Source organism: Echiichthys vipera (genome assembly GCF_963691815.1).
Source record: "Echiichthys vipera genome assembly, chromosome: 21".
NCBI lineage: Eukaryota > Metazoa > Chordata > Actinopteri > Perciformes > Trachinidae > Echiichthys > Echiichthys vipera.
In genome coordinates, this window is record NC_139846.1 from 1,955,170 (window position 1) to 1,977,766 (window position 22,597).

At 42.0% G+C, this 22,597-nt stretch overlaps 1 protein-coding gene across 1 annotated transcript in view; it reads left to right on the forward strand.

Annotated features, from left to right (window-relative positions):
- The window catches only part of LOC310963283 (dual specificity calcium/calmodulin-dependent 3',5'-cyclic nucleotide phosphodiesterase 1A-like), a gene marked incomplete at both ends in the record, with an annotated part of 104,860 nt that overhangs the window by 81,116 nt on the left and 1,147 nt on the right, over window positions 1-22,597 (forward strand). The window contains 4 exons of the mRNA XM_083936025.1: window positions 836-917; window positions 1,126-1,246; window positions 14,579-14,742; window positions 21,005-21,262. Coding sequence (XP_083792151.1) covers window positions 836-917; window positions 1,126-1,246; window positions 14,579-14,742; window positions 21,005-21,262 — 625 coding nt within the window. The remainder of the gene's footprint in view (window positions 1-835; window positions 918-1,125; window positions 1,247-14,578; window positions 14,743-21,004; window positions 21,263-22,597) is intronic.

Genomic DNA, 22,597 nt, shown 5'->3' on the forward strand with positions numbered 1-22,597 from the left:
AACGAAAACTGAATTTTACGCTGATATTTCCATTACAATACTTTAATTTTTTTTATTAAAGGGAAAGTTTCATATCAAATACCAACAGACCTGTTCATCCAAGGATATCCATTAATTCATCTTCAACCGCTTGTCCCTGTCGGGGTCGCGGGGGGGCTGGAGCCGTTCCCAGCTGACATCGGGCGTGAGGCAGGGTACACCCTGGACAGGACGCCAGTCTATCGCAGGGCACATAGAGACAAACAGAGACAGACAACCATTCACACCTACGGACGATTTAGTGTCATCAATTCAAGAACGGGGTCGTAGAAGATTCGTTCAAAACAGCAGAACGGCTGTTCAACAGGGCTCACACTCTCTTGAGAGGGGATGCTCATTAAGTTGCTTTGGCAATGGGTGGTCAGCTTAAAGAGGCCCTATTATGCTAGTTTTCCGACCCATATTTGATTTTTTGGGTCAACTACAATATATTTACATGCTTCGATCTTTAAAAAACACATAAAATTTCTCATTTTGTCCATTGCTGCAGCACCCATGCAGCACCTCTGTGTGGCAGACTCTGTCTGAGCTTCTGTCCCCCCTCACGAAAAGCCCAGTGTGTTCTGATTGGTCAGCTGGTCTCCTCTGCTGTGATTGGTCAACTGTTAACTCAGCAAATACAACTCATGCTTCATGAAGCTTCATTTGGACATCACTAGCTTCAAGGGTTAATAGTTATTTGGATAACCAAAGTCTTCAACTATTTAGCTGAGGTCGCTACAATGGAATCATGTGTAAGGGAACCTGCCCTGGTAAACCTGTGCTTACCGAACCTTAATGCTGAATTTCTTTTCAGGGTGATAAAGAAGCAGAGCTGGGTCTACCTTTCTCCCCTCTTTGTGACCGCAAATCCACCTTGGTGGCCCAGTCCCAGATTGGTAAGTTATACAAATAACACCAATAATCCAGTAAAGTTAAATTTATTCCTCAGGGTTCATAATGTTGTTTACTTTACTTTTGTCTGTCTAGTAAATCTCTTTATGTGACAGTCCACCTAAACAGATTATATAAAATCTGTTTAGGTGGACAGAACAAGCTGAAGGTACAAACTGAATGTTAATGGGACATGGCTACTGTTTCCTGCAGGATTCATTGACTTCATCGTGGAGCCAACATTTACTGTGTTGACGGAAATGATTGAGAAGATTGTAACACCGCTTATTGAGGAGGCATCTCGCTCCGAATTGGCTGGCTTCAGACGCTCTAGGTGAAACACAAAAGACCCTCTTATTACTGCATGGCACTCCTAACACATGTTGTTAAATAATACTGAGACTATTCTGAAAAAACACATCTAATATCTTTTGTTTTTTTATGATGATGTTGTCAGTAAAGAGGTGGGGTCAGAAACGTCCGATGCACAGTGAATCTGTCCTTGAATTTGCCAATGAAAACCAAATTAAGATAATTCAATTTTATTTGAATTTGTTTTGTAAATTTTTTTTCAAATAATAACTCCCTTACTTTCCCTGGTAACACTTAAGGTTTGACTAATACCTGAAAGAATCATACCCATTCCATAAGGTTCTTATGCAATGGAAACGTTGATCACTGCTCAAGCAGTAGACCACCTTCTCTTCCTCTCTCTCTCTGGAACACACACACACGGGCACCGCGGCCCAGTCAGCCCTCTGGCATTTCCAGACTTTTTAAGTTCTCATCAAGTTCCATGAGGCTGTGAATGACCCTAGAGGTCACAACAGATACTTTTATACAGTGAGTGCAAGTTTAAAAAAATGCTCTCCCTGGGCCGGCCGGTGGCACAGCGGTTAAAGCAGTCGGCCCATTTAAAGAGGCTGAAGGTCCTCCAGGCCAGGTGGTTCATGTTAAAACCAACTCAGCCTTTGACAAGAAAGCATAGTCGACAGAATAAGGAATTCAGGACTTCAAGGAAACCACTGCTATTTGGACTTAAATAACAGAATCAGATCAAGTAAGACGGCCGACGAAGAGAGAAAGAGGGAGAGTGCGCGGGACTGTCCTCTGCAGCTGACACCGGAGGAGATGCTTTTTATATTAGCCCGCCAGAGAAGTTTGTCTGCAGAGACATCCAAAATTGGCCAATGGATTAGATGACTTGAAAGGTACAGAGCAGCGTCTGGTTTGGATAAAAAGGACGAGGCCTTCTAGGTCAACACATTGATATATTCCATGGGCAATGAGGCAGAGGATATCTTACATGCATCAGCGATAATAGAAAGGGACAAGCTAGTCTACGAGAAAGAAGAAGAGTGTTTCAATAAACATTTCTTTGGAGAACATAACTTCATTCTCGAGAGGGCCAGGTTAAACATGTGAAAACAAGTACCAGGGGAAATGACAGAGTGCTATGTTACTGCAGTCCACAAGTTGGCGCAATATTGCAAGTTTGGGGCTCTTGAAGATTAACTGATAAGAATAAGAAATATAAAACTTTCTGAAAAGCTTCAGTTCAATTTAAAATTTCAACTACCATGACCTTAATAAGACAAAGTGAAACAGCAAGTGGTGCTGCGCGGCGTGGGAAACCACATAAACAGCGAGCCCAGGGACGATGTGCATGCGCTTTCGCCAGCTTGAAGAAAGGAGTGGAATGCAGAACGGAGAGCAAAGCATAATGCTAATGGAACATCAGGGCCATGCCATAAATGTGGGAGAGTGCCATGTCATAGTTGGAAAGACTGCCCGGCCTGGCCTGGAGGCTAAATGTAGGAAATGTCACCGAAGAGGACATTTTGCTGCTGTCTGCAAATCCAAGCAGCCTGTGCATGAGACGACGTCTGAGGAGGATCAACTCTATCAGGACAGCCTTTTCCTGGGTGAGGTGAAGGCAGAGAGGGCTGGTTGGTACTGAGACATCAAAATAAATGGGAAAGATGTTTCTCTTAAACTAGACACAGAGGCAGCAGTGACAGCGATACCCACTAAATTATACAAATGTAGTAGAGATGGTCCTCTGCTTCAAACCTCAAAAAGACTGTATGGCCCTAATAACAGGATACTGCCTGTGGCAGGACAGATACAGAGGAGGCTGGAAAGTAAAGATAAAAAGGCCACTCGGTCTGTGTTTGTCATTGACAACTTAGCCAGGCCACTTACAACACTGCACCTCATTGAATGAGTGGATGCAGTTGAAGGACAGGGAGAGAAAGGAGATTCAGTTCAATTAAATTTTATTTATAGTGCTATATATGTATGATAATAATTATGGTGGCAAAACATGATCAATGATGAGTAGTGGCAATAGCTACGATACAGCGAGACATACCACTGATGGTGTTTTTATGGCTACACATTTTTATAGTTTATAAGACTAGTGATAGTATATATGACCAATAGTTATAATAGTAGCAGGAAGCGTCATGCAGGACCACGGCAGAAGGCAACACCCTGATCAGCAGAGACCTGCGAGACGACAAAGCACAAACAACTCTGGGGAAGAAGTTGAATTAGGAACATGCATTGATGAGACATGAATGATACAGACACAGAGGAGAGAAGATGTACGAGGAAAAGTATTTTCCCCCGACAGACTAGGCCTATAGCAGCATCATTAAGCAGAACAAAATCATTTTAAAAATAACAACATTGTAAAGGGCTTGTAAGCCCTAGCTGTAAGCTTTATCAAAAAGGAAAGTTTTAAATTTACACTTAAATATGGGGACGGTGTCTGCCTCCCAAATAAGACTTGGGAGTTTTTTCCACAGGAGAGGAGCTTTGTAGCTGAAGGCTCTGAGACTCTAGGAACGACAAGTTGCCCTGCATTCTCAGAGCGCAGCAATCTAGTCTGGTAATACAGTACTATGAGCTCTTTAAGACCAATCCTGACCAATAAGAGCTTTGTAGGGAAGAAGAAGGATTTTAAATTCTATTCTAGATTTTACAGGTAGCCAGTGCAAAGGAACTAATAAAGGAGAAATATGTTCTCTTTGAGTTGTTTTAGTTAGTGCACGAGACTCTTAACAGACTTATTGGAGCAGCCTGATAATAAGGAGTTGCAATAGTCCAGCCAAGAAGTAACAAATGCATGGACGAGTTTTTCTGCATCTTTCTGAGACACAATGGCCCTCATTTATCAAACGAACGTACGGCACAAAAACGTGCGTACGACCATTTCCTGGCAAACGTCGACATTTATCAATTTGGACGTGAGCGGGAGCTACGATCAAATCTCACGTCTGCTCTGAGATCGTGTATGCACATTTGAGCCTGTGTATTTGCGGTGCAGCACAGCAAAATCTGGCTGAAAATAATTAACAAACCTCAGCTGTCATTAAGCATAAGCAGTCACATATAAAGAACAGTTAAAAACAGATTCTTAAAACGAATAAAAAAAATAAAAATTGTGGTTAGAGCAATTGATTGTACTCATGCGCGTCTGAAGGCACCATCCATGAATGATTACACATTCATCAATCGCCAAAACTACCACTCGATAAATGTACAGATGATTTGTGATGCCAAGCTGTGGCTTTTAAACGTGGCGGTCAGGTGGCCAGGGGGAACACACGATTCTTTTAAATATCAAAACAGCTCGGCTCCAGCCCCCCGCGACCCCGACATTGAATTAATGAATGAATGTGTTGGCGCGTGGCTGCAGCAAGACGCACTGCGGAGCCAAAGTCGTCTCCTTGGTTAGTGGCTACCGCAGATAAATTGCATTAAATCAAACAAGGAATCAGATGATTAACATCTTGGTATGGTTCTTCTAGGTGACAAAGGTATCCTCTAACGGTATACCGAATAACCCCGCTGGCAAACCCCGCTACAGAGCAAGAGCGCAGGTGTTGTGCCGTATTCAGCACCCCTGCCGTGAAATGCACCCCCTTGCATTATAGGTGATATTCTGGATCAGAAGGCTGTTGTTTCGACCTATAGGGGTAGTTTATATACCGATAACCCACAGCGGTCAGAACATTGGTTACTTACAGTCTTTAAACTATTTTAAGAATTTAAAATCACAAACTTGGATAATAGCGAACACAAAACAACACTTTTTGTATGTTCTGTGGAAATATACTGCAGCCATAATTACAAAATGAATGCAATGGATCTTTTGAGCAAGTTGAATGTATTTGACTGAGCGTTTCCTAAATATAATCCCATTTTTTCTTGCAATTCATAGGTTCAAAAGTGTGTGCTTTTAATTGGGTTACCTGTATATAAACTACTCCTATAGGTGGAAACAACAGCCTTCTGATCCAGTATATCACATTTAATGCGAGGGGCTACCTGTAAAATCTAGAATAGAATTTAAAATCCTTCTCCTTACGTACAAAGCTCTTATTGGTCTGGCTCCGTCGTATCTTAAAGAGCTCATAGTACCGCATCACCCAACTAGATCTCTGTGCTCTGAGAATGCAGGGCTACTCGTCGTTCCTTGAGTCTCCAAAAGTAGAAGTGGAGGCAGAGCCTTCAGCTACCAAGCTCCTCTCCTGTGGAACAAACTCCCAAATGTTATTCGGGAAGCAGACACTGTCCCCTTATTTAAGAGTAAACTTAAAACTTTCCTTTTTGATAAAGCTTACAGCTAGGGCTTACGATAAGACTTTATTCTGCTTAATTATGCTGCTATAGGCCTAGTCTGCCGGGGGATAATACTTTTCCTAATACTCTGAGCTTCTCTCCTCTCTGTCTGTACCATTCATGTCTCATCAATGCATGTCCGTAATTCAGCTTCTTCCCCGGAGCTGTTTGTGCTTTGTCGTCTCGCAGGTCTCTGCTGATCGTGGTGGTGCCTGCTGCTGTGGTCCTACATGACGCTTCCTGCTGCTATTATCACTGTTACTCATATACCGTAATTTCCGGACTATAAAGCGCACCTGACTATAAGCCGCACCAGCTAAATTTAGGGGAAAATACAGATTGCTCCATATATAAGCCGCCCCCGACTATAAGCCGCAGGCGTTTTGATGTGTAATTACCGTAGTATATAGGGGTTCCTGCTACCACGGAGGGGATTGTCGGGACAGAGATGACTGTTTGGGAACGCAAAGCGTCCCATTCATTAACAATAAATCTTTCAATCATTCAATCAAACTTTCACATCTTTGACATGGCGAACAGCATTCGTGCAGAGTACAAATAATACAACGGTGCAAAGTAATACAAAGTGCTCGCCTGTAACACGGCAGTAAAAGTGCAGTCCCGCAGCCATTTACGTTATCAAAATAACCAGCCATTCATTGATGTCAAGGGTACGTGCAGCAGCTCTATTTCCTTCTTTGACAGCCAGATCGATTGCCTTTAACTTAAAAGCAGCATCATATGCACTTCTCCGTTTGTTTTCCATATTGAGGGTGTTTGCATGAACACTTCCTTAGCGAAAACTGTTGCTGACGCTCTCCTACTCTTTGTTTTGCTCTCGTTACCTGGCGCCAGATGTCTGCCTCGGTCTCGCGCATCCTCGGTAGTGCACGCCCCTGGTTACCGTAAGCCGTAGAAAAGCCGCACCGTTGTATAAGCCGCAGGGACCAGAACGAGGGAAAAAAGTAGCGGCTTATAGTCCGGAAATTACGGTATACTATCACTAGTTTAATAATCTATAAAATTTGTAGCTGTATCGTAGCTGCTATTGCCACTACTCATCATTGATCATGTTTGCCACCATAATTATTATCATTTTCATATTCTGTCACCTTAGCTGTGCTTGTTTCTACTATTCTGTTGTATTAACTGTCTTAACACATATGTTATATTCACATTACTATAAATATTATTATAGTTACTGTTAGGCTTTGCTTGTCTCTCTCTCATCTGTGTGTCTTTTCTCTCTTTCTCTCTCCTTTTCTTCCTCCCCAACCGGTCAAGACAGATGGCCCTCCTCCACAGAGCTGGGTCTGTCTGACGTTCCTGCCTGTTAAAGGGAAGGTTTTCGTTGCCACCGTACTCTACAGAGGAATTGTTGGGTCTATGTAAATCATAAATAAGTCATTGAGTGTGGTCTTTACCTACTCTGTAAAGTGTCCTGAGATAACTTTTGTTATGATTCTACACTATAAATAAAATTGAATTGAATTGAATTGAATTTCACAGCAGGGGTGCTGAATACGGCACAACACCTGTCCAACAGTGCGCACAGGCGCACTCGGGTCACAGTGGAGCACTGCTTCGAGTTGACTTCCTCCGTTATTCTTTTCCATACAGCGTTTTTATGGGCCCCTTTTATTCCACTCTTAAGACTGCCAAAAAGCACATCTTTATTTTGCTCCATCTTGGATGTCAGGATGCCCATCTCTGTGTCGGAAAAGTTTCTTTTCTTCACAGTGTTTCTCCTCTCCATGTTTGAGTGTCTCAGTGGGCGAGGCCTCCGAACCAGGAATATTTAAGGGCGTAAAATGTTAATGACGATCGAATTCAGCCGCCGCATTTATCAAGGCCCGCTCATTCGTACGCTGAGATTGGTCGGATACGAATGTTTCATAAATCACACGTGGGTCCTGTCATACGACCAATTCTGCGCTCAGATCTGCGCCCGTTTTCACGCAAGATTGATAAATGAGGCCCAATGTTCCTAATTTTCACAATATTACAAAGTTGAAAATAAGCAATTTTATGTGAGAATCGAAGGATATATCCTGATCAAAAATAACACCCAGATTCTTACTGTGGTGCTGGAGGACAACACAAGATTATCCAGAGTAACAATATCTTTAGCTATTGAGTTTCAGAGGCCTTTTGGGCCAAGTACAATAACTTCAGTTTTATCTGAGTTTAACATCAGAAAATTGCAGGTCATCCAGCTTTTTATTTCTTTAATGCAAATTTGAAGTTTAGCTAACTGATTGGTTTCTTCTGGTTTGATTGACAAATACAATTGTGTATCGTCATCATAACAATGGAAGTTTATGGAGTACTTCCTTATAATATTTCCTAAGGGAAGCATATATAAGGTGAATAGAATCGGTCCAAGGACAGAACCCTGAGGGTGTCCGTGACTGACTTTAGTGTGCATGGAAGATTTGTCATTAACATGTACAAACTGAGATCTATCTGATAAATAAGACTTAAACCCGCTTAATGCGGTTCCCTTAATGCCAATTAGATGCTCCAGTCTCTGTTGCAGGATGCGATGGTCAATAGTGTCGAAGGCAGCACTAAGATCTAGTAAAACAAGTACAGAGACAAGTTCCTTGTCTGAAGCTATTAGAAGGTCGTTATTAATTTTTACCAGTGCTGTCTCAGTGCTATGATTCGCTCTAAATCCTGACTGGACGTCCTCAAATAACTCATTATTATGTAAATAGTCACACAGCTGATTGGCGACTAATTTCTCGAGGATCTTAGAGAGAAAAGGAAGGTTAGATATAGGTCTATAGTTGGCTAGTACCTCAGGATCAAGACTGGGCTTTTTAAGAAGAGGTTTAATTACAGCTACTTTAAAAGAATTCAGGGGAGAGATGCAGGGAAGGTCATAAAAAAGAAATGTCCAAAGGTGTTCAGTGAATTAGAGTAACTTAAAGGTGATAACCAAATCTGCCTCAAACCACCCCTTGTCGTGTACCAATTCCCTTAACTGACAATGTCAAGAAAGAGCTGAAAAGAATGGAAGAGATGGGTGTCATCTCAAAGATAGAGTAACCCACTGATTGGTGTGCAGGAATAATATTGGTCCCAAAACCCAACAGTAAGATAAGGATCCGTCTTTACCTTACTAAACTCAATGAGGGAGTGTGCAGAGAAAGACACATATTACCCTCAGTAGATCAAACATTAGCTCAGCTGAATTTTGAGCTGGTGTTCACTAAGCTGGATGCACGTTGTCGTCCCTCTTAGTTGCTACCTTGCCGTGGTGAGTAGGCTTGTGTATTTCCATGACCCTGGAGGCTATACCAGCGGGGGGTTATACCCCTGATTGGTCCGGGCAGGATTCGGGGTAGACGTCCGACAAAAGGCAGCACCTAGTCCTCCAGGTTGGGGGTTGGGTGTGGGGCTAATAACCTCACCCCATAAAACAATACCTGTTACAGGTACGCAAACAAAAGAAAACCATGATATCCCCCCCAGGGGAGAAGATGGACCTTCGTCAGAAGGATTTATGACGCAGGTTGGTGAAAGCCGGAAGCACCCGGAATCCACTCTGATGAAAATCATCCTTTCAACCAGGGCTACAACCAGGTACATGGAACGTAAGGACCATGTTCAAAGCTGGAATGGCCGCACAAGTTGCCATCGAGATGAAGAAGTACAACCTAACCATACTCGGAATCCCTGGCACACACAGGGAGCTGCTGCTGTACTCGGGCCATGAGGAGGACAACGCACATCACACCCAGGGAGTCGCTCTGATGCTGTCTAAGGTTGCTCAGAGAGCACTTATGGGATTGGAGGAGCATGGTCAGAGAGCAATTGCATCCTCCTTCAAAACAGAGAATGAAAGAATAAACATGAGAATCATTCAGTGATATGCCCCAACCAATGATAGTGATGAAGAGAGCAAGGACAAATCCTATGGCAGGATACAGACCATCATCCAGAGATACTTAGGAAGAGACATGACCATCTTAATTGGAGACCTCAATGCAAAAATTGGAAGTAACAACAGAGGCTATGAGAGAATAATGGGGTAGCATGGTCTTGGAGAGATGAATGAAAAAGGAGAGCGATTCATAGAACTATGTGCAAATAACAACCTTGTCATAGGAGGAAGTGTTTTCCCCCACAGGCGAGTACACTAAGCCACATGGATATCACCGGACCTCTTCATTGAGAACCAAATAGACCATGGATGCTTCACAAGGATGTTTAGGAGGTCCCTCCTAGATGTATGAGCAAGAAGAGGAGCTGACGTAGCATCAGACCACCGTCTTCTCATTGCCAAAGTTGAACTGTAGTTGAGGAGAAACTGGACAGGTGAGAAGAACCAGAGAAAGAAATTCAATACTGCACTATTAAGAGATCCAGCAGCAGCAGCAGCAGAGGAATTCAAGATCACGCTTTTAGGTACTTTAGGTTTAATTGGATCAATAGTGTGACTATCAAATGAAATATTTGATAAAGAAAATTAATAAAGAAAAATTACTAAAAATGAATAACTTTAATTTATTAAAACTTCACACGGAGAACCAATCAAATGTAGGGCCTTGACTCACGTTCAGATTATGAGATTGAGTATTCTCAATAAACTTATCGTTAATCAAGTAAATATTAGTTATCACCAATAATTATCAAAGATAATAATAAAAATTACTCTTGTCAAACCAGAGTTCCTCGGGGCACCACCGTCATAGAGTGACAACTAATATTAAAGTCTCATTAAATATATTAAACTACTTATTAAGGGTTGAACACCGATAAATGTAATAGTTTAAATTGTTAAAGGATTTAAATGTTCTTTTCTTATTAGAGGCTGGCTCATTCATCTTTGTGTAATATTAAATAAACAGACATATGGTAAACACAAACATTTATTAACACATTAATAAATGCAACAAACAAAACACAATAAACTAACTAAAGCTAACAGCAAACGTGTGTGTGTGTGTGTGTGTGTGTGTGTGTGAGAGAGAGAGAGAGACAAAGATGAGAGGTGGGGGCTTGGACCCCTGCAGAGAAGGTGTGAACATTTAAGTTACACAAAAGCCTGCAGGCTGGAGATCTCAGTTCTTATGACAAAGTTACAATTGTATCTAGCCGTTCATAAAGTCCTATAACATGTAGTAATGCCCAGTTGGTGATTAGTTACCAGTCCATGAGAATGGAGATGTTTTGCGTTGCTTGATGCCAGTGGCTGGTTGAAGAAAGGAAGCTGGTTGAAGAAAGGTTCTTGTCTTGGTGGTTGCTCTTAGGCAAAAGAGGAAACTCAGATCGCTCTTTGCTGTGCTCAGTTGAGGATAACCGGTTGGTTAACCTTTGCGGTGATCCTACGCCATAGGCCAGGTCCAGGGCCGAGGGGACAGCGGGCAGCTGGTCTCGTGGATCCGCAGGAGCGCGTCGAGTTGAGTGCGAAGGAAGAGAGGCCAAGAGAGAAGAGCGGGAGGAAGAGGAAGTGCACGTTGTGTGCTACACTTTATATAGGCCCTGGTGATGTCATCGCCAGAGATCAAGTCAGCCAATGAACAGTTTGGGGGTCCCTTGGAGAATCACACCTGGGTGTGATTTGTGGGGGAGAAGGCATGGCAGCCCTTTGTTTGTGGCCATGCCCTCAGAGACAAAGGCAGCCAGGCTTTGGGCCTAGTCGTCCCTTTGGCCGGAGCAGGCCGAGGCCTTCTCATAATAAAACTGAAAGTTCACGTTAATCCAGAAATGGACAATCATCTTTGGTTGCCGGTTGCACCTACACGCTAAAGAACAAGTTCCAGACCCTGCAAGAGCTAGATGGGTGAGGAAAGAAACAAAGATGGGATGTGTAAGATGGTAAAGGAAGCTGTAATCACAACCCCTGATGTAGCACTGGGACCACAGAAAGATAACCACAAGCCGTGGATAACTGCATTCAATTAAGAAAGTGGAGAAGAAGGCAGCCCTAAACAGCAGTCGTACAAGAGCAGAGAAAGTAAAGGCACAAACAGAGTACAGGGAAGCAAATAAGAATGAGAAGAATAGCTTGAGAACAGACAAGAGTAACTACATAGAGGCCCTTGCATTAGAAGAAGAACAAGCAGCGTGACACCGGAATCTGAGAGACCTGTATGACATCACCAAAAAGCTGGCAGGAAAGACCAGTAAACCTCAAAGAGCGGTAAAGGACAAAGAGGGAAAGCCAATAACTGGGGAGGAAGGACAGGAGAAGAGATGGGTGGAACATTTCATGGAAATACTTAAGAGACCAGCCAAACAAGAACCATCACACATCCAACAAGCAGACAGAGATCTGCCAATAGATCTCAGTGCACCAAGAAGAGAGGAGATTAGGGAAGCCATTTAGAAGCTCGAAAACGGCAAGGCAGCAAGACCAGATAGCATCCCAGCACAGGCACTGAAGACAGACACAGATCATCTGAGAGATGCTCCCCCGCTATTCAAGGAGATGTGGGATGAGGAAAACATCCCGTGCGAATGGAAGAAGGGTTATCTTGTTAAAATGCCAAAGAAAGAGGACCTGAGCGACTGTGTAAACTATAGGAGGATCATGTTTCTATCCATCCCAGAAAAGGGATGGTCTTAAAAGGTCTTCTACAGGATCTTACTGGACAGGATCAAATATGCGATTGATCCCAAGCTCAGGGACCAGCAGGATGGCTTCTGCAAAGACAGATCATGCATAGACCAGATTGCCACACTGTGCATCATCCTAGAACAGTCACTAGAGTGGAACTCACAGCTATTTGAAAACTTCATTGACTATGAGAAGGCTTTTCATAGTGTGGACAGGGAGACCCTCTGGAAGCTTCTCAGACACTATGGAGTGCCAGAGAAATTAACCAACATCATCAGATACACCTATAGGGGAATGACCTGCAGAGTGATTCACGGGGGACAACCTACTGCCTGCGTACAAACAGGAGTGAGGAGTTAGCAGAATTGTCAACAAGCAGGGTGGCACAGATAGAGATGTGAGAGTCATGGCAAGAGTAGCATACCTCCAACTTAAAAAAACACCTGGAGCACAAAAGACCTGGCCATCACAACAAAGATCAATCTTTAACAGCAGTGTGAAGTCCTACTCTACAGTGCGGAGAAATGGAGGACTACAGAAGTACTACAAACAAAATCCAGTCATTCATCAATATCTGTCTGCAAGGAATCCTCCAGATCTACTGGCCTAACACCATCAGCAACAAAGAACTGTGGAAAAGTACCAACCAAAAGCCAGCGGACGAAGAGATCCTCCCGCTGGATAGGCCATACTTTCCGCAAACAAGCCACAAACACCACAAGACAGTCCCTCAAGTGTAATCCTTAAGGGAAAAGAAAGAGAGGTCAACCACGAAACACCTGGCGCAGACAGTGGGAGGCGGATGCCAAGAAAATGGGCTACACTTGGGTCAGCTTGAGATACTGGCTCTGGACCAAGATGCTTGTTTTAATGTTCTTTCTTTCGGAATTAAATCAGGGCCAGAACACTTTCAGAGGCGCATGTATCAGCTCTTAGAGGGGCTAAGTGGAGTGATATGCCATGCAGATGATATCCTCATATGTGGAGAGAATAGGGTACAACACGATGAACAGCTCACAGCTGTTTTTACACATCTCTAGGAGTCCTGTTTGTGGGACACAAAATCAGACTGTTAGCCGTAGGACCTGACCTTGGGACCTTTGGGAATGATCACATACATTGCAAAGTTTATCCCTCTGTTTGCAGACACCACCAAACCGCTCAGAGATTTGCTGTCAAAGAACATGCAACGGACGTCATTTGCAAACCTCAAAAAGGAGCTGGCATCACAAAGAGTGTTGGCTCAGTACAGAGTTCAGCGATTCCATCTCAGACTGCTGAGGTTCACTTACAAAATAATGTTTGTGCCAGGGAAGGCTCCAATCACAGCAGATGCACTCTCCAGGGCCTCCATGAAACGCCCACTGACTGAAGAAGAGGTGCAGCTGGAAGGAGAGGTGAAGTATTCATCAATATGATACTCGAAAACTTACCCGCATCCCAGTCTAAACTTCAACAGAGCACAAACAGTGGGATTCCATCTGCGGTCAGCTAATGTCCCAGTGCAAGAGAGGGAGGATGCAGAGGGCCCACCTAAGGAAAGGTGAAATCCCTGGAGTGGCTTAAATACTTTGTAACATAGTATTATATAATTCATAGCATAGACACTGCCGTGTTCATGTTTCATCAGTCTGATGTCTTCTATTTAGGTTTAATTTTTTTTACAATAGAATAGGTGACCTACAGTAAAGGCAATCCTGCCAGTGTGGACATTTTCATTAAAACCGAAGCATCAACAACGTAGTAAGCAAACCCGGAGTTTATTAAAAGAGTGTTTTGAAAGACTTACCAGCTCCTCTCGTAGTGAAGTCCATTCAAGTCGATTACTTAATGCAATCCAAAAGGAAGCAGCCCATTGGTGCTTCGTTTTATGTGTAGGGACTCTTATCATGCTACTGCAAATGTTTGGTGTTATTTTGAGCAGTATTAGTGGTTAAAAAAACCTGTTTTAATGCCTTCACCGTAATGCCCCAAGCTAATCAGTGGTAGCCACGTCCGGCTGTTAGCAACACTCTCGAAATTCTTCATTGATATTTGATACATGAAAAATACTGTCTTGATGGCTAATTCGATGTATGTAAGTGCCGAAAAAGACCATGGGATGATGTTGCGCTTGCATTTAGAGCCAATCAGAGCATTGATAATACGCTGAATCAAATGTAGTGTGTCATATGAAGTGCAGAGCGTTTTAGCCTATTTGATAGCTCGAACACAAACACATGATATTTTGATGTGTTAAGGTTGACACTTGAATAGCTATTCTAGAAATAACTGGAGCCAAAGGAACACAGCAGCAGTTTATCCCAACACAGTTAATAGATGGTTTTCATGTGCATGTAAATGACTGAATGTGTGTGTGTGTGTGTGTGTGTGTGTGTGTGTGTGTGTGTGTGTGTGTGTGTGTGTGTGTGTGTGTGTGTGTGTGTGTGTGTGTGTGTGTCTACGCGTCTGTATTTTCCAAAGTGTCAACAGTATCAGTGGAAGTGATGGAAAGCAGTCCAGTGTGAAGAGTCCAGGCTCAGAGGGCAGCTGCTCTCTGACCACAGTGGACTGCAAGAGCTTCAAGGTTGCATGGAACCAAGAGATTCATCACAACAGGGAGACATGGAAGGCCGAGGCAGCCAAAGGTAGCCACACTGACACTTCATATCTCTCACTAAATCTTTATGTGGCTCTTCCCCATCTTACCTGGGATCGACAGTTTCAATTACAGATCTGAGAACTAGCTGTTTTAACAAAGGCTTTGGGCAGGTACAGGCGTGTTCATGGGCTTGGTAGACTGCTGTTTGTGCAGTAGTTCATCACACATGCACCACAGTTATTACAAGAAAAAGATGCTGAAGAAGTTATTAATAGTGTGATATATTGAATAACACAAATGCAGGTCCGCCCTGTTTACCTATTTAAGACAAAATATAATACAAAATCACCTCCTTAGCCAGATTAAAACCTTAAAACGAGATTTTGCAATGATTACAGTATGGTCACAGATGGTCACAATGTAGGGTTGGGCCAACGGGGTGGCAATGGACGATGCCTCATGTGGTCAGTGTGAAGGCAGTTCCTGGATGATGAAGGCAATGATGCTATTGATCTGCATTGATTGGCCCTCTCATTTCTCTGACCTAAATCCAATTCATCACCTATGGGAGTTATGTATCGGTGCATCCAACGCCACCAAGTACTGCGACAGATTGTCCAGGAGCTCATGACCTTGATCCAGGTCTGGGAGGAGATCCCCCAGGACACCATCCACTGACTCATCTGAATCACATTATGAGTTGCTAAATTGATAAAATTGAGTTGATAAAGTTCACACAAGTTGGATCAGCATGATTGAAATTTTTCATTTTGATTTTGGGTATGATTTTGAAACCAGCCCTCAGTGGGTTGATGCTTTTGGTTTCCATTGATCATTGTTAAGTAATTTTGTTCTCAACACATTATACAATGAACATAAGCAAAGACTTTCAACTTCAATTATTAATATATCAAGATATTTCTTTCTTTCTTTCTTTATTAGGATCTTCATTAGCACCTGTGGCAGCATCGGCTATTCTTCCTGGGGCCCTACATACACACAAGATACACATAAAGCTTCACACTTACACATAAGAAACCTATATTTATAAATAACACAACAAGAACAAACACAGAAGAAAAAAAACCTGACAGACATTTGACAGATACCACAGACATCACCATTTCTCTACACTCAGATTTCATTATATACCTCAGTACCTTAAATAAACTTGTAATATACGCACACAAAGTAAATAAATACAAATAAAAAATAAAAATGAATCACATTAATAAGCATTAACTGTCTAAAATGACCGCAAACATGCAGGTTTCCAGGCAACCATAGCTCTGTACAGAACTGTTCTTTGTATTATACCTGTTCTCACTCTCTGCAATATGAACCTCCCTTCTGATGTACTTCTTGTTCGATAACTATGTTGGGCAAAATGTGAATGTAATCTGTCATGCAGTAATTTTGATACTTGTGTCACAAGTGTATTTCTTTAAAAATTCAACAAAGCATAGGCAGACCTATGTCTTAAAGATAGCCAACCCAGCCATCATACATGCTAGTCACACTGGTTTGATAAGAACATAACAGAGCGCATCGTGCAACTTTATTTTGTGCTACTTGTAATTTATTCAAGTTCTTAACTGAAGAACTTGACCAAATTATTAAACAATAGTCGAAGGACTGAGGGAGAAAGAGGCTCTCTTCGGTGACTGAGGCTAAAGCCTTCATAACATCCATCCGCACGGAAGAGCCCTGCTGACTACGGAGGGCTGTTGATTTCACTGAAGACAAGCCAATGTCACACTATCTGAATAACAGGCCACGGCCAGACGCTCCAGAAAAACGAAACGATATGAGGTAACTTTAATCACACGTTTTTAGATGATACTGTAAATCAGGATAAATCTCTAGGAGGAGTTTGTTAAAGTATGACTAGTGCAAATGTCGGAAAATGGCCAAAAAATCCAAAATGGCCTACTTCCTGTTAAGTTTAGGATACCGCTCCATGAGGCTTTTTTGTACGTCTGGAGGTGTTATATATGTCCACCGATTTTCATAAAAGTACGTCCATCCTGGAGAAGGGCCTGTAATCAGGTTAAATCTCTAGGACGAGTTCCAGAAAGTACGGCATCATCAAAAGGCCAAATATAGACTAAATTTGCATATTCAACTCAAAATGGCTGACTTTCTGTTGGGTTTAAGATATGTCTTCTTGAGGGTTTTTTACGTGCATCTTCTCACTCTCTATGGGCCTACTGATTTTCGTAACTCTAGGTGAAACCTCATAGATGGACTCAATTTTAGCAACTTTCTACTGAGGCATCTTGCCATGCCCATGCATGAGACCCATAAAATCCCTCAATTTAAACCAGACTTGACAAGTTTGCAAATTTTGGGAACTTTTTAGATATGTTAAGGCCCTCAAAAAGGCAATTAATTTGTTAAAATAATAATAATAATAATAATAATAACAATAAGCTCGGGGGAACCAGACAGACTCCAGCCAATGTGGCCACGTGTCCCAGTGACTGGCAAACACGAACGGCGTGGCGCCTCAGGTAATCTGTGGAAACTTTTGCCTTACTTCCTGCATCCACCGTATGGCACTAGAGAGCACCTGCCAAAGATGCTTTGCTTTGCTGTATATCAAACTAAGAACACACATTGAAAAATTGATGTAAATCGGATGGAGTTTGTCATATTAGGCTGACTTCCTCTTGCCAACAGGTGTTGCCGTGGCTGTGAGTTAATATTGAGATGTTGCTGTGTTCAGGCTGGGGGTCTTGTGGTTCCTCAAAAATTGACAATGTATGCCAAAGTTACAGCAACTTCCTGTTTCATAACCTGCCCCACTTCCTGCATCTACTTTGTGGTGCGAGAGAGCACCTACAAGACATGCTTTGCCTTGTTGTAAATCAAACAAAGAACACACATTGAAAATTTGATGTAAATCTGATAAAGTTTGTCATATTAGGCTGACTTCCTGTTGTCAACAGGTGGCGCTGTTGCTGTGAGTAAATATTGAGTTGTTGGTGTGTTCAGGCTTCTGGTCTTGTCATTCCTCAGAAATCTGGTAAAGATTGGACAATGTATTCGAAAGTTACAGCAACTTCCTGTTTCATACCCTGCCCCACTTCCTTCGTCTACTTTGTGGCGCAAGAGAGCACCACCAAGACATGCTTTGCCTTGTTGTAAATCAAACGAAGAGCACATTAATAATTTGATGTAAATCTGATAAAGTTTGTCATATTAGGCCGACTTCCTGTTGCCAACAGGTGGCACTGTTGCTGTGAGTTAATATTGAGTTGTTGGTGTGCTCAGGCTTGTGGTCTTGTCATGCTTAAGACATTCAGTGGCGATTGGACAATGTATGCTTAAGTTACAGCAACTTCCTATTTTATAGCGTGATGCCAATATTCGCCCCAAGACAACGGCCACACGCTCCAGAAAAACGAAACGATATGAGGTAACTTTGATTACTAAGGTATTTAGACGGTACAGGTTGATTTTGAAGGTGATGGGATTCAAACTCTAGGAGGAGTTTGTTAAAGTATGACACCATCAAAAACCCACATATTTTCTTTCGCCAATAGGGGAAGCTCTGACTATGAGTGAAAATTGAGATGTGTTTCTGTTCAGGACCGGACTCTCATTAAGCATCAGAAGTTTGGTGAAGATTGGACAATGTATGCTCAAGTTACAGCAACTTCCTGTTTTATAACGTGACGCCAATGTTCACCTACACAGCAAGACCACATGCTGGTCATAAATGGCCATAAAATCCAACATGGCTGACTTCCTGTTGAGTTTAGGATATTGCTCCAAGAGACCTTTTTGTACGTCCGGAGATGTTTTATATCCCTTCCGAATTTTATAAAAGTACATCCATCCTGGAAGAGGGGCTGTAAGGATGTGCCAGTAGGGGTCAATCTTGTCATCAAGGTTTTGTTCAGGGCGGGGCTCTTGTCATGCATGAGATATTTGAGGCAGATTGTTCAACTATTGCTCAAGTTAAAGCTACTTTCTGTGTTCTGATGTGACCCAAATTTTCACCGCAATGCCACGGCTACACCCTCCAGTAAAAAGAAACAATATGAGGTAACTTTGATCACACCTGTCTTGAGATGGTACAGGCCGATTTTAAAGATGATGGGATTTAATCTCTAGGAGGAGTTTGTTTAAGTAGGACACCTTCAAAAAGCCACATATTTCTTGTCGCAAATACGGGGCGCTCTGACTATCAGTGAATATTGAGGTATGGATATGTTTAGGGCTGGACTCTAATCAACCATCAGAAGTTTGGAGCAGATTGGACAATGTATGCTGAAGTTATTAGCTACCAATATTCACCACCACGCCACGGCCACAAGCTACAAAAATAGGTTACAAAATGAGGTTACTTTGATCACAAAGGTCTTGAGGTGGTAAAGGCCGATTCTGAAGATGATCGGGTTAAATCTCTTGGACTAGTTTGTTAAAGTACAGCACCATCAAAAGGCCAAATATGGACTAAATTTGCATATTCGGCTCAAACTGGCAGACTTCCTGGTAGGTTTAGGATATGGCTTCTTGAGGCTTTTTTGTGCGTCTCCTCACTCTCTATAAGCCTACTGATTTTCATAACTAGGTGAAACCTCATCGAGGGGCTCGATTTTAGCAAATTTCTAGGGGGCGCTACTGAAGCATTTTGCCACGCCCATGCATAAGACTCTAAAATACCTAAATTTACATCAGAGATCATCAGACAAGTTTCAAAATTTGGGGACCTTTTACATATGTTGAGGCCCTCAAAAAGGCAATTCATCTGGTAAAATAATAATAATAATAATATTAATAATTCTTGGGCCCTAATAAAAATAGGGAAAAATAATCCTAACAAAAACATTAGGTTCCTCACTGACACTGTCGGTGCTTGGGCCCTAATAAATAATAATAATAATAATCACTAGGGGTACAATAGGTCCCTCGACGACGACTTTGTCTCTGCTCGGGCCCTAATAATAATAATAATAACAATAATAATTATAATAATAATGATAATAATAATAATAAAAGCTGCAAGTAACGATGAACAGGCCCTCACACCCGGTGCATGTCGGGGAGGCTGCTGGTCGCCGACATTAACGGCATTGTGCTTTCAATATTGAGAATTTCATGTAAATCTGATCAATTTTGTCATATAAGTCTGATTTCCTGTTGCCAGTAGGGGGCGGTACCATATGACTAAATATTGAGAATCAGATATGTTCGGGCCTGGACTGTAAAGAATCATGAGAAATTTGGGGCATATTGGACAATGTATGTTGAAGTTACAACCACTTTCTCTTTCACGGCAAAGGATGGTTGCCACGATAACAGAATTTATTGAAAAGCAAAAAGCTACTTGATGTAGCATCATGAAGTTCTTAAGTCTGGGCTGACAGGATTTGAGGTGGATATGTTCAACCGGCTAGGAATGATTCCAGACATACCAGAGGCTCACTGGGACACTACAGGTGTACATTGGCTGTGTGTCAATGAAACCCCAGAGGGATCAGAACCGGTAGGGGACTGTAAGTACAATATCAGCATGGACGGATGGACAAACTGCTTTGACACTCAATCAGTTTCTCTATCTCAAAAGATAACTTTTGTGGATATCTGAGCTCCTGGTGGGAGGGCTTCACTATAATATTCTCCACCAGCATTGGAAGCATGTACACCCAAACACAAGCTGACAAAATCAAATTTTTGTATGTGCACCATAGCCTACTAACTTTTTTGGGCAACATTCACAATACAGGGCTTAAAGCTCAATTCAGATTTATCCCCCAAATCCTCCTATGTAGGAGATAAACTTGGGTTTGGGCCAACAATGCCTGAATTTTTTTCTTTTCACCTTACCTTTCAGGGATGTATGATCCTGTGATTTGTGTGAAGGAAATAATTTGTCCCTGTACACCAGGAAGAAAAACTAGCAGCCTTCACATTATGAGAATGAATTAAAATTAGATTGACTATCAAAGCTCTGTTCTCAGGGGGTGGTGCTCCGAGCTCTTAAAAAGTCTGTTCTGCAGTAGAAACGTTTTCTCTCTGATCAGATCTGTCACATGAGAGCAAAAAAAGTTGGATTTGGGCCACATTTGCCTGTAATGTGAACACAGCCTTAGTGCCACTTAGAAAATATGAAATGATGACTGACTTATCAAGTGATGGATATCAAATGAAGCAACATTAAAAAGAATATATGCATCTATAATTGCAAATGCTTCTAATTAGTGTGCCTGTGTGTGTGTGTGTGTGTGTGTGTGTGTGTGTGTGTGTGTGTGTGTGTGTGTGTGTGTGTGTGTGTGTGTGTGTGTGTGTGTGTGTAGACCTGGAGGAAAAGGTTAAGAAGGAGGGAGAGGAGAGTGGTCAGGAAGAGAAGGACACAGATGAGAAACAGTCAAACAGAGCCAACACAGGAGAGGAGGAGACGAAAACAGATGTGGAGGGACAGGAGGAGGTGGAGAATCAAAGGCAGCAGGAGGAGCAAGAGCCTAAACTGGAGGAAGGACACAAAAATGCAGATGGAGCTACAGCAGACAAGAAGAAGCCTGATGGCCACACAGAGAAGCAGCAGCGTCACAATGGTATGAATCCCAACAACTTTTTCACTTGTAATCCTGCTGTGGGAACACAGTGTAAATGTAACTAAGAACATACTCGGTTTTCACTGTGACTGAAAGATCCAAAAATGGAATATAGGAAAAAATGAAAAAACTTAATGTTGACCAAACAATACGTATAGTTGCGCACACTACAACTCGCACAGGCGAAAGCCAGAACAAGCACCTCTAGCCTAGAACTCAGAGCAAAATGCCCATATTTCTGGTATCTTATCTGAGTGACTGTGTGTTAAGGTGGTGACAGACCCACCGCTTCATTGGGTTTATTCTTGGTTTGAGTTGTATTTGTTCCGGTCCTGTTAGCATAAAATGCTTCCTTTCTTCCTTTCAAAACAGGTCGTCTACATATTATATCAAGTTCAGTTTGGCTCTGGTGAAGACAGGGAAACTTGAAAGCAGATGAGCATCACATCTGTTTGGTTGTCGATGAACGACAAAATTCCATTATGGCCTTTTTAACATTTTATTCTTCACAGGCTGTGGCAGCCAGTGAAGACTCAAAGGCCTTTATTTCAGGCCCATCACAAAATTAAAAATTATGACTAGAAACAGATATTAATACATTGAATATATTTTTACATTCTGTTAGTTAAATCTGGTGTAAGGTATGTTGGCTTTCATTTGTCATTTTTAATTTAAAATTGATTTATTTCAAATAAGGGACCACACACAATAAGACATTCATAATGTACAACAAGAAGAGATATAAAATGCCAGGTTGTAGCTGTTTGCTATTTTCCACCCACATTAATGGAAAACTGATTCAACCACCTTAAAACCATATCTTTATTAAAACCATACATACCAAGTTTTCATTCAACATGAACTGTGGCATTTTCCATTTCAAACTCTTCCCCCAATCTTGTGAAAATCATCTGGTGTTAGGAGGAGGCCTAAGTTTGGGTGAAGTGTCTGATACCTGTTTATTTCAGCTGATTTTATGGATGTTCTTGATCTCAGCTACTTTGATCAGAGGAAAAAACTCATTGTTAATCAATTCATTGGCAATTTAGAAGAAATAAGACGAGATAAACTGCTTTATGAATGGTATGGGCAGTGTCCCCGTTTTAGTTTTTCAAAGACAAAAACACTTTTCACATGTTTTGGAGGTTTTTATGTCTCTGAACCGAAAATGTCCCCTTATTTTGTCTCAGAAACATGGTTACCTTACTATATAAACAGCAGAGGTCTTGGTCCTGTTGATTTCTACATACAGCATCAGGCTACATTGTAAGTTCAGTGATCTGAAAGTCAATTCCGAATACTGCAGGGCTGATGAGGGAAAGTGGAAACAGGTGA